An 18,056-nucleotide genomic window follows, 5' to 3' on the forward strand; every position below is an offset into this window, starting at 1 on the left:
TGAAGACTCCCTCATGTGGTTTACAGGATCTCTTTTGTGCTGCCGATCATGAATGATCTACCAGCCTGGGGTGTGGCAAACTATGTTGGGCGCATTTCTGACACCCCGTTTTTTGTAAATTTGTACTTACCGACATGACGCCCAATGTCAAAAGGGCGTGTGGGCTTTATTTTTGTGGGTTTTTGAGCTTGCTTTAGCAAGCACATGTACATGCACTGCAAGTCGCTAGTCTAGTGACAGTTGTCGGGCTACTGTAAGTTCCTGTGAGTAAGTTTTTTGAAGTGAGCCTTGTATATAACTAAAACTCATGTACAAACTAAAAAAAATTCAGCCAAAGATCAGAAATTTGCAGGTTTTATCTCGTTCTGTCTCCTTGGTGCTCTTGGATGCAGTTTTTTCCCCGACTAGCCTTCTCTACATGTAGTCGTGCTGGGACAGCTCTCTGTTCGCGTCAATTTTGCTCATGGGGGCGTATGGAATCAATTTTAGTCATCTTCAGATTTCTAGCCAGTTATTTTTCAAGATTTCTCTCACGATTTAAAGTGCCCCAATTGGCGTTGTGCTCATCAGGTTACGACTAGTTCTCTGCAGGGTTATGGCTATGGCAGCCTAGTGGCAAATTGTGTGTAGACATATTCGGAGGGCATGTATCTATGAATTGTGGAATTGATGTTGAAGTTGTGGGCTTGTGATGTTTGATTTTGAAAGGAGAGGCTCTTGTGTTCATATGCATTGGTCGGCGTGTGTTGTAAATCCGTGCTTTGACAGGGTTTTGCTCCTATGTGACATAGTCTCTTGGGTGGGCGACGGCTAGTAAATTCCCAAGGGTCTACTCCTATTGGACTTGTGGTGTTTCAAAAGGATTTTTCGAAGATTTTGGTGTCTTTTAGTTCTCTTTCAACGCTCTTGGGTGACATCGCTATAGAGGTGTTCCAGTTTGCTTGTTTCCCAACAACGTGTATTGAGCAATCCCTAAAAATTTGATCTTCTAGATTATAAAAGTGTCTGATAGTGATCAACATCCCTTAGAGCATCTTCCTTTGATTTGAGAATAGTCCTATTTTCCCAGAGAAGGTTGTGGATTTTCTTTTCTAGTGCTTCCTTCTCTTTTGTGTTGTTGTTCTTGTATCTGAATAGCCAAGTCTTTGGCTACCCAACTTGTCTTCTCCTCCCTTAGTTTCTTTAGCTCCTCCTGAGCATGTTGAAGTTCTAGTTGCAGTGTTACATTTGTATTGGAACTGAAGGTTTGAGCTTCCATCATTTGTTCAATATCATTGACTATCGTATTTTTAGCTTGATTGAATTGCTCTCGCACAACCTTGAGTGGTTACCTTTGAATCTATGTTGTCCATTTTCTAAGCTGACACTGGAAATGGATATGGCAAATTAGATTTGTCTGGTTTCATTATCACTAGTCTTCCATTGAGAGGTAATGTTTGCAACCTCTACAATTGATCTAGCTTAACAATGGCCATGCTATTGGCATGAATGCTCCATTAGTTGTCCGTCCTTGGTCTCTACACTCTAGTTGTGACATGTCAAACATGCATTGGCTTGTCCGGTTAATCATTCCTAGAGAGATTCACTTTGAGATTTGCTTCATTCTCCTCTTTTAGATGGCTGGGATTTTAAATGGTTGTTTGGTCTAGACTCGACTAGTTGGGTGACTGGTGCAGGTTCCCACACTGAATTGATCGAATCACTCACTATTATTGGTACTGGTTACCTCATTGAGATGACATATAACAAGTCGAGTAGTTCCTCTTTCGGTTGTGAACGTGGTTTTGATTCTAGGTCTAGAACACCTTTTGTTCTAAATAATAGAGCTTGATCTTGGCCTTGTTGTACACTCTTGGCAACAGTAGACCAGATAAATCTTTGAGTCTCATTGTTCCATTTGAAAATACCCAATCCACCTCATAGGGTCCTAACCATGCTATTTTCAGATTGAGTTTATTTGGTCCCTGTTTGGACTGGTAAAGTAGAACTAGGTCCCCTCTCCAGAATTATCTAACCTTGACTCTACTGTCATGCCAATTCTTTCTCCTTTGTTTTATCACTTCTTGTTCCATCATAGCCCTCTCTCGGATCTCATCCAAGCATAATAGATAATCAAATTCTTTCTTCAGGTTCTTATTAAAATCCATCCCATATTCAAGTGTTAGTCTCAAAGTTAAGGAATCACAAATTCCATAGGTACAACTGTTTTTGTGCCATAAACCAATTCAAATGGATTCATGCCCGTTGTGACTTTGTAAGGTGTTCGGTAGGCCCATAATGTTGTTTGAAGTTTGGCATCCCAATGGTATTTCTCCTTATGAGAAAGTTTTGTAAGAATAGTCTTGATGGCTTTATTACTACTTTCAGCCTTGACCATTGCATGTGGAATGATATGGTGTTGACTTCCTATGTTTGGCTGAAAACATTTCCCCATCAGAATCTCCATCTTATCATAAATGAAATGAGTGCCCTAGTTTGACACTATCTCAATGGGACAACCATATTTGCACATGATATTCTTATAAAAGAATGAAGCACTTGACATAGTAGTGTTTTCTGGTAGAGTTTTTGCCTCCACCCATTTGCTGACATATATAGCAAGTATCCATAATAATGTACTTATTCTTTCTGGGAGTGATCTTTTTGAATGGTCTTATGAAATCAAGTCCCCATTTCATAATAATTCCTAATGAGATAATTGGAGTTAGTGGTGTCATGTTAGCTATTATTGGTCTATGCATCCTCTGGCAGATATCACAAGTCTTACAAAATGTTCCGATATCAGCCATCATTGACTGCCACCATAATCGTGCCTGAACGATTTTCTTTTATGTGATGTCAATTGAAAACTATCCTCCAACATCACCCTTATGTGCTTCAATGATGAACAACATGCGTCCTTTTAAAGGTACACAATGCCAAAGCACTCCATCAATTGCCAATCTATAAAGTGATTATGCAATAATGGTGAATTTAAGACTTCTAATGATCAATGCATTTTTCTTATTTTGAGGCTACTTTTTTGGGAATTTACCCAGCTAAAGGAAATCATATACCTCTTGCCATTCTAGGTCTGGTTCTTCCTCAACTGTGCTTTGAAATATTTCAACGTCTACTGGTTCATCTCTCAAGGATGTTTCAGAGTACCCTTCACTGCTTCTTGAAAGAAAGTCAGTGAAAAATCTTGAATTGGAATTGCATTAAGAACACCACCCATCTGATCAATCTTCCTTGTATGATCACTTTATTAATAAAAAAAATAAAGCCTAATGATCCACATAAAAGTGAAATAATTTCGCAAGTAAATAATGTCTGAAATTAGTTGCACTAAACACCATTCCCAGTGACTCTCATTTTGTTTTTGAATATCTTTGTTTGGATGAACTGAACCTGCATAACTGGAAAAGTGACTGGGTAGTCCGTCTTCCCATCAGCCTGAGTTAGTATAGCCCCCATCGCCATTCTTGAAGCATCAACATGTACATGAAAGATAATATCCCAGTTGGATTGGCAAAGAACTGGCTTCCTGCTAATTGCATCTTTCAAGCATTGAAAGGTTTTCTCACATTCTTCAGTTCAGATGTACTTAGTTCCTTTCTTTATGAGCTCATAAAGGGGTAAGGCTTTAACTGCAAACATGTGAACAAATCTTTGATAAAAATTTATGTGCCCCAAGAATTACCTAAATTCTGAGACCATAGTTGGTTCTCCGGCTTGTTGAATAATCTTGATCTTGTCCTCATCCATCTTGATGCCATTTCTTGAAACAATGTGTCCGAGTAACTGACCTTTCCTAACCATAAACACACATTTAAATGGGTTTAAGAAAATTATTTTCTCCCTGCACCTTTCAAAAACCATTTCCAAATATAATATATGCATCTCTTCAGTGGAAAACAAAATGAAGTCATCTACAAAGATGGCTAAAAATTTATGCAGAAACTCACTAAATATTTTCATCATGGACCTCTAAAATGTAGCTAGAGCATTACAAAGTCTAAATAAATGCTCCTCACTCAGTTACAAATGTTTCTTTTACTATGTCTTCTGGTTCAATCATTAGTTCTTTGTAGTCACTATAGCCATCCATAAAGCTATACATTTTGTGGCATGCAATTTGGTCCTGCATCATATTTGTAAATGGTAGTGGAAAGGGGTATTTAATGGTTTGGGAATTGACTCTGAGCTTTCCATTCTTCTTTAGAACTACCACTAGAGGAAATAACCATTTTTTGTTGGCTACCTCTGTAATGAATCATACCTGAAGCAAATTATAAATGTCCTCTTTGACTTTCTTTGCATAATTGGGATTCATTCTGTATCTTTGTAGTCTTACTAGTTTCACATTGGGTTTCAATGGCATGCACTACAAAAATAAATGAAACCCAGTCTATGTGTTCAATCTCGTAGATAAAATCCGCTTCCCTAAGCTTGTTTATCTCCTCTTTGATCTTTTTGGCAAAAGTCTCATTATATGTATAGGGACATTGTGCATGAGGCTTTGTGTAACTCTTAAGAGGTATGCAATGTTCAAAGATTCTTGGATCTAGTCCCTTAAGCCATTTGTATGACCTTACAAACACATCTCTATATTGCTTGATTTTTCTATTAATACCTACTCTTCCTCGTCTGTGAAGATCGTGGCAATGTGTGCTGGCTTTGGTTCCTCATCGGGTTTAGCTAGGTCAATGCGCTTGGATTTCTTAGGTCCATGATAAGGTGTTCTAGGTTCCTTAAATTCTAAAATTGAACTATGATCTTTTGATCTTGTATCATGTACTTTTTGTAGTGAGAGGGTTCGTCAAATGTGTTCGTCTCCAATTCCTCTTCACGCTCATCTCTATCATCCAAACCTCTTTCAAGGTTTGGTTTAGTTTTTTATATTCACATTTGTGCTCAATTTTTTTCATCCTAGATGACGCTTTGGTGGTGGATTTTGTTTTCACCTTGTTTTGCTTCTTAGGATTGGTCTTTGTTAACACTAGAATGGTAACAGGACACTTTTATGTCCTTGGAGACTTTTGTGTCCTGTTAAGTGACCATTTTGCTTGAATTATTTGAAGAGTATGAAAATGAATTTCTAGGTGCTATATATCCACAAAGTTGCCTTATGAGCTGAAAAAAAATTAGAATTTTTTTTTGAGTATCGATCTCACCATTAACCTTACTCTTGCAAAACATTTTTGAACCTGAACTGTGTGAAAAAACGGGTCCTCTTTTTGGCTTATTTTCAAATTTTTGGCAACCATACCACTCTAAACTTCATGTTTGTGAGGTTTAGATGGCTAGAGGTTAGGCCTTCATAGTTCTCAACATGTTTTGATGCTTGTAGGGAGAGCTAAGTGTTAAAATTGAAAGTTATGACCAATTTACAAGAATTGAATAATCTTGTTTTTTGGCCAAAATTAGTGATTTTCTTGGTGGCTTTCTTGATATCCAAATTCAATTTTGATTGTGTAAGTGTAATGTATAACATAAATCTAATCTTACTTGAGTTTTGGGGGACCTAATATGCTATATAGCATAGTATATGATGATGGTTGAGTTTTTTGATTGCTGAAGAATACGATACATTTTAGAGTAGCAAGTATAACTTTCTCAATATTGTTAGTTTCTTAAGCCAATTGTGTGTATTTTGTAGGTAGTGACCATATCTAATCATAGAATACAAACTTGGCTAGATATTGAGTAGTTTCTATGGGTTTCTAGAGGTCATAATGCTAAACCCAGTTTTTTCATGTTTACTGTATTCAGCACTTTATCATTGCCCCCAAGGTTCCAATTGTAAGAGATACATTATCCTTTTGACATGCTCCATGGCTCCTTTTGAATCCAGAGGCCCAAAGGGAACTAAGAAAACATGTATATAGTATCTGTATTGAGCGTGACTATAGAAACTTTGATGATAGGTCCGCAGAATGGCAAAAATGCAACTTTTTTGTACCTATTTTTTTTTCCCAAAACAAAATTATTGAGGTAAAATCAACCATATGTTTTGGTCACCAACCCATTGAAGTTAACGGGGCATTTTATCTCATGTCCTACAAAAATCTCCACTCTTATTTATATACAATCAACCGTAAGAAATTGCTGTTTTGAGAAAAATGCACTGGTCCATCAACTTTGGAGGCTTGTAGTGACCAAGGGATGAGAAAAATTACAAGTTTCTTATTTTTTCCATATGTAGTAGTTATTGAACTATAAGCTCATGAAGGGATTTTTCAAAATGAGTGGATCTACTATGGTTCTGGAATTTTTCCCCAAAACCCTGAAAGAACACTTTTATGTCCTGTTAGGTTACCATTCTAGTGTTAAAGCAAGTTTTGTGTATCCTCATGAAATTTTGTCCTTGATACAATCGTTTGCTCCTACAAACATCAGATACTTTGTTTTTCTCTTTAAAAGAGTCATAGGTTTTCTTTGTATGTGCTTTTGTCTCCTTGCTCGTTTTGCTCAACATCTTTCTTGTATCCTGGATTTCTAGTTAGGGGAGTCATAGAAGATTGTGTCTCTTTTGTTTGATTTCTTTTCACTTTCATAGCTTCTTGATGGCTCATCCTCATCATCTATCTCAAGAACATCATCTCATAAATCTTGGAATTCTTTGCCTCTTTTGTCACTCGAATCTCTAATGGAAATCTCATCTACGGCATTTATGATCAACTATTTCCTAATCATCCAAATCCCCCATCTCTGATCAAGTTTCCAAGATAACACCCACCCAATTTGGAATGGTGCTAGGTCAAAGCCCTCTTCATCATAGAATCTAGGCTTTGGAAGAGACCAAAGAGGTAACATGTGAGGTTTTTGCAAGAGTGTTTTTTATCTATGCATTTGAGATCAGATAAACTATATCAGAGTAGAAACCCGGATGTAGGAGGCTAAGCTATCAATATTTTCACTAAAGAGATTGTGATCTAGGACCATTGCCTCCCTTAAAGCCGATCCTAGAGGAAAGTCTCTCTGATACTTTATTAGAGAGATCCTATACCTACATGGCTAAGGGATGCAAAGGTGTGAGTTTTAAAGTGGAAACAAACATGGAAGTAGGACCATCCCAACCAGCACCAACCATGAAATCATTGCACTTTGAAATACCAAGTTGAATACAACTACATTGGAGATTTTTTCAAAGACGGTATAGATTGCTATTGTGTGAAGTTAGAGGAGAGACCTAGTGAGTTCAAGGATCTAGTGCATGTGGACTACATTGGTGATTGATACTTCAATGATGAGGGTATAATGTATCTAGTTTTGCAAAACCCCCATATTGTGGACAAATGGGGAATGATAGGCACAAAGGACAAAGTTAATTTAGAGCCAAAGGACAAGCCACATAAGTTGGACAAGTCAAATGTGAAACTAAGGCGAGTAAACAAGGCAACTTGAGTTAACATGAACAACACTCTTGTGGGGTTGTACGAGTAGAAAAATACAGAGAAAATTCTCTATTACAAGTGAGACAATCCCTACATTAAAAATTTGTCAGAGAAAAAACACTTGTATGTTTCTATATACATAGAATGCAGTGATACCTATATGATCATGCTTGATAAGTATGGATGGAGTTACTTTGCAATATACCATAAGGATCTTGAGAGATAAACATACTTTGGAGGCCCACTATATCAATATTACATCACTCCAAACAAGTTCAGACCTACTATATTGGAGATGAGACCAGAAATAGAAAGAGTGACTCCTAATAGAACAAGAATGGTAAAGTCATTTAGGCAACCACAGTTTTCAATACCATGGCTGATGGGATCCTTGAGTTCAAGGGTTCCAATCACCATAGAAAAGGGAAATGAGGCTCTAGGCACGTTTATATAACCAGAGTTCCAGAAAACTAGATAGAAGCTAGAGATATGCGGGTTGAGGAGATAACCACCACTAGAATTCCTAATGGGGGTTATGAGGCTAGACATGTCCTGTAAGAGAATTGGGAGTTGTGAGAATGGTTACCAGAACACAATGAATAGGACCATTGCAAGTATCAAAGTTCATTTCCAAGAAATACAATTGGTCAAGGGATCCATATGTGCATGTTTTGTTGAGAGCTGAATAGGTGGCAGATTTCCATACTTAGTACAAGGAATTTGGGCGGACATTAGGGGGAAATAGCCTTATTGTTTGAATAAAAACTCCTTTTTTAAGCTTAATGTCATCTCCTATGCTAGTTGCACTTGTGAGAGAAAGGGGAGGAATGTTACATTTATGGGAACCTATCGTATTCTAGCATCCCAGATATTACCTAAGCTATGTAGTAATTGTATTTTGACACTATTTATGATATATTTTTGCATTTCATCTTGGCTATAAATCTCATTTGTACATTCTCATTGTTCTAGCTATTCCCGTCTTATAGTTATTGTTAACCCATGATGCTACCATTATTATTTTGTACATATGTTTAGTCATGGTCTAGGCTTGTTGGTCCAAGAGGTTTATAGTAAAAGGCTTGTGATAGCTGATCAAAGACGCAACAGACCCATTTAGCACTGATTCACAAAATATGGGCGCCCGTACGTGAAAAGGACGGCAAGCCCTAGATAAGATTGTAAAGTAGGGTTTTCAAGGAAATCTGAATGTGCAAGATCTTCTCTGGTTTCACCTCTTCTTGCTTGTCTATTAGCGTGAGAGAGAGAGAGAGAGAGAGAGAGAGAGAGAGAGAGAGAGAGAGAGAGAGAGAGAGAGAGAGAGAGAGAGAGAGAGAGAGAGAGAGAGCATCACGACAAGCACAATGACATGGATAAGGACGAGAGGCAACGTGTTGGATTCTTCTTCTGAGCACGTACATGGAGCCCCTTGGAAGCATCAATGTAGGAGGTTAGTGACACACCCCCCTGTAGATGTAGAGCTTGTTTGCATCTGTCTGGTTGTGTGCTTGTACCCGTGTGGCTCGCACATGGCATAAAGAAAGTCCCTAAAAGTAGACATTTTTGGCATCGTTTCCGAGGAATTTCTCTATGCAAAGCTCCACCTATAGCCTGCATACTGCATTGCTGAGGTTAATATTTCCTTTTGTTTAGAGAGAAACCATGGAAAGGGGGAAAGGGAAACACACCCAACACACAACACAAAGCCTCCCTACAACTTAGGGTACCACAGTAGCTCTAACCTCTCAAATAGCACCTTCAAATTAGCTTATTTGTACTAACAAACCTGCCTTTGCACACAGAACAATAATCTCCTACCCTACAGAAACACCACTTAGGACCAATGCACCTACACCGCTCAACTCACCCTTTTCGGTCCACAAAACACCCCGATTATACTCTCTTTGTAACAAGCTTCACGTTGCAGGCATACCCTCTTGCAAGCATTGACAAGCACACAAGGAGCTAGAGAAAAGGAGGGGAATGGGGAGAAGCAAGACAAGAAAGAGGGGCAAAGGCGTAGTAGTATTTCATTAAGGAGATATTACAACCCAATCTGCCGCTTAAATGGAAAGCTTCCAATAAAAATTCAATTCTATTCCCTTTAATAGCGCTTGGCTTAGGCAAAAAAATTAAAAAAGGAGCTATCCAGCTCGTGCAATCAACTTTAGCTTCATTTAGAATTTTCTTGCATTGCTACCACTTGGCACATTTGATTTTTTTGGTAACTCTTGCATGGTACACCTCTCTGTCCAATTTGGCTGCCCGTTCTCCTTTGCATCTACCCTTTGCGAACACCCTTGAACACCTCCTTTCTCTCTCTCACTTGACTGTCCTTGTGGCGGGATAGGCCCCTTGGCCAGCTTTGAAACTTCTCTCTTTCTCTTTCTCTTGCTCCACTGGAACCACCACAAGATCCTCCCCTATACGAGCAATAGCGACATTGCTACTCGGGGGGCACCTTTTTCCTTCAAAAAGTTTTGGAGCGTGTGAATCTAGCCCAAAGCGGGCGTGCCATGCACGTCAGCACCTACGTCACCGGCCATCGGCCACTATCGTGCCGCCCTTCGCTGTGAAAATCGCCGCCCTGCCAAGCGCCCTGAGCGGGCCGCACATAGTCTCACGCACCATGGAGCTCTCTCTCCTTATCTCTCCTTAATGGGCTCCATGTTGTAGCTCTTATACCCCACTTGCTTGGCATGGAATTGCACACATGGGATCTTTTCAACACCACATGGGAGCTCCTAGGCTCCCCCTTTTGGCATGTCTTCCAAAGCTCCAAAAAACTTTCCAAAAGATATATATAATACTTTTTTTGTAGCCCTTCTTCCTCATGCTCCTATGTAATGTTCCCATGTCAGACCGCCAAGTTGCAAAGCCCGACCAAAATTTCATTATGTCGACTTGAAAATCCCCAGCTCTAGCTGCACTTCGAGATTCCCCAAGCCCCTGACCCAAGGCCGTAAAAATGCCAAATTTCATCTGCAATCAATTCCGAGCAAATGCACCCAACTTTCTGATTGTTGTAACTTCCATATGCAGGCTCTGTTTGACAAGAAGTCAACTATTGGTCATGTGGGCACCAACCTAGCCCCCGATAAAACTTCAACGGGACATAAACTGCAATTCGTAGCTCCGACCTGCAATCTAAAAAGATGGGTAGGCTCTATAAATCAAGCATTGTGCACCTATACATTGCCATCCACTTGGACCATCTGTCCCCAGCTGCCCTGTCCGTCAAGATTCTGAAACGCACCACACCTTCAAACCTGAATAGCTTGGGCTTCATAACTCTTTCAATGAGCCGTCTAGACCTGCTCCTTCAACACTTCAAGCTCTACATTTTTGAATCCAAAGGTTGCACTTCACACTTTCTTCTCATGTTCCCCAAATTATCTCCTCTTGGAGCCGTCCTTGGTCTGTAAACCGCATCAGCCATACATCTCCGCTGCTACCTATCAGCCCATGACCTTTATAGTTGCTCCAACCCTTTACCATGCTTCTGCTAGCCCATGCCATCTTCTATGGTCGACACACTTTGGCTGTACCATCATTGCCCACCCGCTAGTTGAACATTTATGCTCAACTATAAAAGAGCTTTATTCCACTATAAACTACAAACATGGAGAACACTATGAGAAAATCCAAAAAAAACTCAACTATATGTACATAGTTTTATTTCTAGCATATGAGAATCCTGCATAGGTTGTCTTCCCAACCCCCTCCATTAGAACTGGATGCAGTGCTGGCACCAACTACCTTTCAAAATAGAGCTTGAGACACACACCATTAACCTTGTTCTTGAGAAAACGACCATCCATCCTCGTCACAGCGTAGGTGCCATTGGGAAAAGCTTGATGGACCTTGTAAGGCCCTTTCCACTTCTTTTGAAAGGTAACGTCAAGAGAGCTCTCATACTTCACCACTAGATCTCCCTTCTCAATCAGCTTTTCTGGTAAATGTTGGTTGAACTTTGCTACTCTTTTCTCTCGCTGCTTCACATAGAAATCTACTGCCACCTCACGATCCATCTTCAAAGTTTCAAGATTTGTAATCTTATCCTGCAAAACATCTTGATGAGCTTTATCAATCCACCACAAACCTTTGAGCACCCCTAATTGCACATGTATGGGTAATACTGCCTCCTTGCCATAGACCAACTCATAAGGAGTAAACTTGGTAGCCACCTTGTAAGCCCACAAACATTTGCCAAGGTTAAATTCCCACTCTTCAACCTGCTGGTAGATGTACTTAGTAAGCATCTTGACTATCTGTCCATTGGCACTTTCCACCAAACCATTGCACTGTGGATGGTATGGAGATGCAAATAGATTTTGAATTCCCAACTTTCCTACTAGGGCATGCACCAACTTACTTCTGAACCCTTGTCCTCGATCAGATATAAGCACCCAAGGTACTCCAAAACTATGGCATATGCAATAAAAAAAAAATTGAGCAATAGTATGTGCATTTACCTCTTTTATCACTTTAGCCTCAACCCACCTGGGGAGGTAGTTTATGGCAACCACAACATATTTTTTACCGTTGGCTGACATGGTAAATGTACCAATAGCATCCAAACCCCACTTTTCAAAAGCGTCATGTGCTATGATAACCCCTGCTACTTGGCTACTAGTCATCTTTCACCCATTACTTGGCACTGATGGCACATCTTGCACCGATAGTGCACATCTCACACAATAGAAGGCCACCAAAACCCACTTCTTAAAATACAAAACAAGACCTGATCCTTACCTTGATGTCTGCTCTCTTCATGGCACTACTCCAATACCATTCCAATCTCCTCCTTGTAAAGGATTTCACGTAGCACTCCATCTCAATCGTGCATCATAAGATCTTCTCCTACCAGAGTGAACTTTTGAGCTCTTTGAACGATTCTCCTCTTTTGTAGCTTGGAAAGCCCTTCAGAACATTGACGTGAACTTAAGAAATCATCAACGTCTTTTAAAGTCTCTCTACCTGCATAAGTAGCCGGTGTCACATAAAACTCGACACATGAGTCTAAACACGACTGCTAGCCAGCTAATCTGCTTCTTGGTTTTTTTCCCTTATCACATGTTTGAGCTGCACCTCTTCAAAAAACTTCAACAGCTTCTTTATGGAGAAAAAAAAATTCTTTAGAGAATCCCTCTTTACCTGCCATTGGCCCAAAAGTTGTTTGATAACCAACAGAGCATCACCTTTCAGTACTAACCTTGATATGCCAAATTCAATACACTCCTTAGACCCAGATGTATAGTAAAATACTCCGCCTCATTGTTGGTATGCACCTCTTCCAAGTCATAAGCTTTGGAAAAAATGACTGTGTCGTGCGGGTCTTGAATGACCACACCTCCACCTGCGTTTTGTGTTACCCTTATGTAAGCACCATCAAACCACATAGTGAAGGCCCCTGCCAAGGTTGGCTCCTCTTTGTCCTCTGCTCGCATTACCCTTGGATAAATCAATAATTTGACCTTTTTGTTGACTAGGATATCCGCCAAATGAGATGGACTTGTGTGATCTACTTTGAACTTCAACTCAAACTCCTGAAGCTCTATCACCCATTTCATGATTCGCTTCCCTGGCTTGAAGTGTAGCACCACATCAGGCAAAAGATGTTAGCCGTCAACACATAAACTTTACGAATGATCAAATACACTTTGAAATTCTTGCAGGCAATGATTAAAGTCATCATGCACTGTTCCGCTTCCATATAAGTAGTCTCTCCTGGACTAATTACCCGGATTTTGAAGTAAATAGGCTTATAACTTCTTCCCACCTTCTGTAGAAACACTGCTACATTTCGTACTATCATCAAATAAGGATAGTTGATCAAGACATTGTAAAGACCGCATTTCGTACTACATTTGGTCTTTACGAATACATTGTCATGCCTTTTGGCTTGACTAATGCACCAGCCACATTTAACCGCTTTATGGAGAAGCTGTTCAGGCCTCATCGAACCTTCACTGGAGTGTTCTTTGATGATATTATCATCTACTCTAATTCATTGGAGGAACACAAGCAACACCTCCAGGTAATATTTCAAGTTTTAAGAGAGAATAAACTTTATGTTAATCGAAAGAAAAGTGAATTTTTCTTGCAAGAGATTCAATATTTGGGTCACATTATCTCTCAAGATGGAATCCAAATGGATCCATCCAAGTTAGAGGTAATAAAAGGATGGCCTAAACCAAGGAATCTTCATGAACTAAGAAGCTTTATAGGTATGTGTGCATACTATAGACGCTTCATAGAAAAGTTCTCACAAATTGCGGGACCATTACATGACCTAACAAAGAAAAATGTTAGGTATACGTGGTCTGCTAAAGAGAACAATGCTTTCGAAAAGCTTAAAGAAAAGCTTATCTCTCAACCTGTGCTTACACTACCGGATCTCTCAAAACCATTTGAGGTCCAATGTGATGCTTGTGGTGATTGCCTTGGGGCTGTTCTGCTCCAAGAAGGGCACGCCATAGGCTATGAGAGTCAAAGGCTCGACCCTGTTGAGCAAGCTCTAGGCATATACGAAAAAGAACTCCTTGCAGTTCTACATGCCTTAGACTCATGGAAGCACTATTTATTGGGGACTCCTTTCATTCTGCGAACGGATCACCAAAGTCTTAAGTACTTCATGACGCAGACCAAGCTTTCCGACAAACAAATGAGGTGGGCAAATTTCCTTTCGCAATTTCATTTTCATATTGCTCACATTGCTGGCAAGCATAATCAAGTAGCCGATGCACTCTCAAGACGACCGAGAGTGAATGCGGTTTCCATAGCAACTCACAATGATCTATCTTCAATGATAGATGAGTATGCTATTGATCCCAATTTTAGAGATGTGATTTCAGCCCTTGCATTAGGGAAGAAAGAAGAACCATTTACTTTACAAGATGTTTATCTTCTCTATGGCAATAGACTATGCGTTACTAACTCACTACGTGAGAAAGTAATGTATGAATCTCATGCTCCCCCATATGCGGGGCATAGAGGGATTCAGTCTACCCTAAAGGGAATTGAAACATATTTCTATTGGCCTACCATGAAAGTGAACATACACGAGTATGTTTCCAAATGTGTGGTATGTCAAAAGACAAAATTTGATAGAGGGAAGCAACTTGGATTGCTTCAACCCTTGCCAATCCCTAATTCACCGTGGGAGAGCATATCCATGGATTTTATCTTTGGATTGCCTAAGTCTATCCATGGGAATACGGGAATATGGACGATAGTAGACAGGTTCAGTAAACAAGCTCATTTTATACCTGTCAAAAAGACTATCAAAGCCCATCAAATGGCAACCCTCTTCATTTCACAAATTTTCAAGTACCATGGCTTGCCAATGTCCATAGTGTCGGATAGAGATCCTAGAATGACCAATAATTTCTGGAAGGGTCTCTTTGAGAATTTAGGAACAAGGCTAAACTTCTCTTCGGCCTATCATCCACAAACTGATGGCCAAAGTGAAATAGCTAACCTAACCATTCTTGATCTACTAAAAGCCTATGTAACGGAAGTAGATCAAAGATCCCAATGGGAGAAGTACTTACCCTTAGTAGAGTATGCTTACAATAACACTGTACATACTTCCACAGGAAAAGCACCTTTCGAGGTAATTGAGGGAAGATCAAAAAGTCCCTTGCTACTTAAGGTACATGGGAAGATCTTCGCTGCAGATGAGTATAGCCGAGACCTACAACAATCTTTCCAAAAGATTAAGGATGCTATCTCTATCTCACAGCAAAGGCAAAAGGCTGCTGCTGACAAGCACAGAAGAGCCCAAGCCTTTAAAGAAAACGATTGGGTCTTGTTAAAGTTTCCCAAGGCTCGATTAAGGCACACGACGGGCAAGAATCCTACGGGCCACCAAAAGTACTATGCTAAACTAGCAAAAAGGTATTATGGTCCCTTCCAGATTCTTAGGCCAATCAATGAGATGGCCTATCAACTTAAGTTGCCCAATCATTGGCTCATACACAATGCTTTTCATGTGAGCCTATTAAAGCCTTACAAAGGAGAGCCACCTCAAGAACCAACTATTGAAGATCCACCGGAGATCGAGGACCACGAGGAGGTGCTGCAGCCCGAGTCCATTCTCCGACATGAAGACAAGGTATTAAGAGGCGGTAAGACTATCCGACGATATCTTATTAAGTTTAAGAATTATCCTTTTGAAGATGCTAGATGGATGCAAGGCATACAATTAAAGGATAACCTAAACCTTGTCAATGCTTACAATGCTTACAATGCTTCCCAAGAGTAAGCAAATGTACAAAATGTTAAAAATGAACAAAAATTTTTGTCTTATAAGACTCTCTTTTTCTTTATTTGTGCACAAAAATGAAGTAGTATGCATGCTTAGATCAAGTTTGCAGAGACGACGTCTCCCAAACACCAAGTAGAGCTTGTCACTCTACTATGGAAGACTGATAGGACTAATGTGCAGACATGCTTGCGGCAGCCACTAGTCATCCATTATGGAATGATGTCGTAGGGTAACATAGGGATCCTCTACGCGCTAAGAAAAGGACTCATGCATATGCTTTATCTTCTCTACACCATAGTCGAGGACGACTATGATTTCAAGAGAGAGGTAATGTCATAATAATCAATATCTAATCCTCCTAAATGATTTTCTCATATTAAACTGATCATTTAATGTGGGGAAGTGCCAAAAGAGAAAAAGCTAGAAAATTGGTTAAGCTAGCAGACCGGCCACAGTAGGGATCCACAGAAGGGAAAATAGGAAACCAAAGGGGGGGCCATCTGCAAAAGAGCCATGTGAAACAATGGGCCAAAAAGACCCTAAGGTTCAGCCCATTAAGACTTCCAAAATGCTAAGGTTCCAAAATTCAAAGGTTGTGTCCAAAGGTCAACCCTAGGGAAAATTGGATGCTTAGTGTGTGCCCTAAAAAGTCTTTGCACATCCCTACATGGGAGGGGGCGAGCCCCAAAGCTAGGGGATGAGAGAGAAAGCCACACACACACACACAGGCTCCCTTTACACAAAGGGAATGAGGGACACATGTCAGCTCCCTAGGCCAGATGCCCACAAGGTGTGCCCAATTCCTATTGGAAGACCCTTGAAGTGGACCAATGAGAATTAAGCTAGAGTAAATCTAGTTTAATTAATTTAAAAACATTTAATAAAAGAAACCAATGAGAATTAAGTCTCCTAGAAGACTATTGGGCAGTCTCCCAAGGGGTCCAATGAGCATTCAGGAGCCCCATGGCTTGCCTGATTCCTATTGGCCAGGAGGCAAAGGGGTCCAATGAGAGTTTAGTTTAATTATTTAATTACCTGAAACTCTCACAAAAAGGGAAAGGGGGACACATGTCAGAAGGCTATCACTTATGCTGCTTAATTCCTATTGGCTTGACCTGGGGAGGTCCAATGAGGCAAAAGCCAGACCTATTTAGCAGCTAGGGCTCGCCCAAGAGAGAGGGGGGGCTGATTTTTGCTTGGCATTGACACACACACACTCACACTTGACCATGTGTGAAGGAAGAATACTCTATCTCCTCCCAAGCTTTAATGGAGAGCTCATCACCTACTCCAAGCTTGTGAGATAGAAGCCTACATCAACACTCTCTTGGCATGTGGATGCAAATCCAACCAAGAGCCAAGCTTCAATGCATGCTCATCTTCTCTACCAAGCTAATTACTAAGCTAAGCTATGCTAATATGAGTGATTATGTGAGGAGATGTACATCTTTCTCGTAAGATACTTCTTTTTCCTCTCAATCTACTCTCATACCCTGCTAGCTCTCACCATCTTCGAAGGTGTGTGAGGTCTTGGGTCTGAGAACGGGGATAATTCAAGTTGTGTTTGATTAAGTGTTTTGCTTGGTGTATGAAGCTTCCATCTTCATTGCACTAGCTAGTCTTGAAGGAACACAAAGAATTGTATTGTACAATGTCTCTCTTGATGGGAGAAACCATAATACAAAGCCTTTTGGAGGGGGGACCGGCTCCATGCAAATCCGGTCCTCAACTGTTGTCAATAGCTTAATTGCTCTCTCTCTTTTGAAAGTATTGTCGATGCTATCTAACTAGGTGTTATGCTTTTTGTTGCTCTCTCCACCCAAGCACTCTTGTAATTCTCATTAGGAATCTATTCTAATGAAATGCCCACTATATTCATGCTAATTTCCGCTACACATAAGATTTTAGGCCATTAAATGTTACATATGCACAAACGATGCCAACCCTGTCGCACTAGTGGAAGGCTCCATGAGAACCAATTCCTTCACCTTCTCTGGATGTGCTTCTATTCCATTCTGTGATACCACATGACCCAACACTTGAGCCCTCGGTTGAGCCAATTTGCACTTCTTTGTGTTTAAAAACCCTCCTTCTTCATCTAGCCTTTGAAATCACAACATCAGCTTGGAGAAATGTTCCGCCCTGGAACTATAACAATCAATATCATCCATAAAAACTCTGATGAATTTATCCAAGTATGGCCCAAACACCTTGTTCATCCGGTCTTGAAATGTAACATACGCATTCACCAATCCAAAAGGCATCCTGTGGTAGGCAAAGAGCCCCATGGAGAGATGAAGGTAGTCTTTAGCTGATCCTTCAAAGCAATACCAATCTGAAAATACCTTGAAAAACCATCCATGAAAGAATAATGTTCATGCCCGGCAACCTGGTTTAGAATCTCA

At 40.2% G+C, this 18,056-nt stretch overlaps 1 protein-coding gene across 1 annotated transcript; it reads right to left on the minus strand.

Moving 5' to 3' along the window:
* Positions 1–11,134: 11,134 nt before the first annotated feature.
* Positions 11,135–12,829, minus strand: LOC147424189 (uncharacterized). Its single transcript, XM_086501555.1, has 3 exons — positions 12,595–12,829; positions 11,755–11,804; positions 11,135–11,650 (listed from the first exon to the last, which is right to left on the minus strand). Exons 1-3 carry the CDS (start codon positions 12,827–12,829, stop codon positions 11,135–11,137), a joined length of 801 nt encoding a protein of 266 aa, XP_086357681.1.
* Between the last annotated feature and the right edge of the window lie 5,227 nt (positions 12,830–18,056).

The sequence above is a fragment of the Adiantum capillus-veneris genome, chromosome 26 (genome assembly GCF_014529385.1).
Source record: "Adiantum capillus-veneris isolate H3 chromosome 26, ASM1452938v2, whole genome shotgun sequence".
Classification (NCBI taxonomy): domain Eukaryota; kingdom Viridiplantae; phylum Streptophyta; class Polypodiopsida; order Polypodiales; family Pteridaceae; genus Adiantum; species Adiantum capillus-veneris.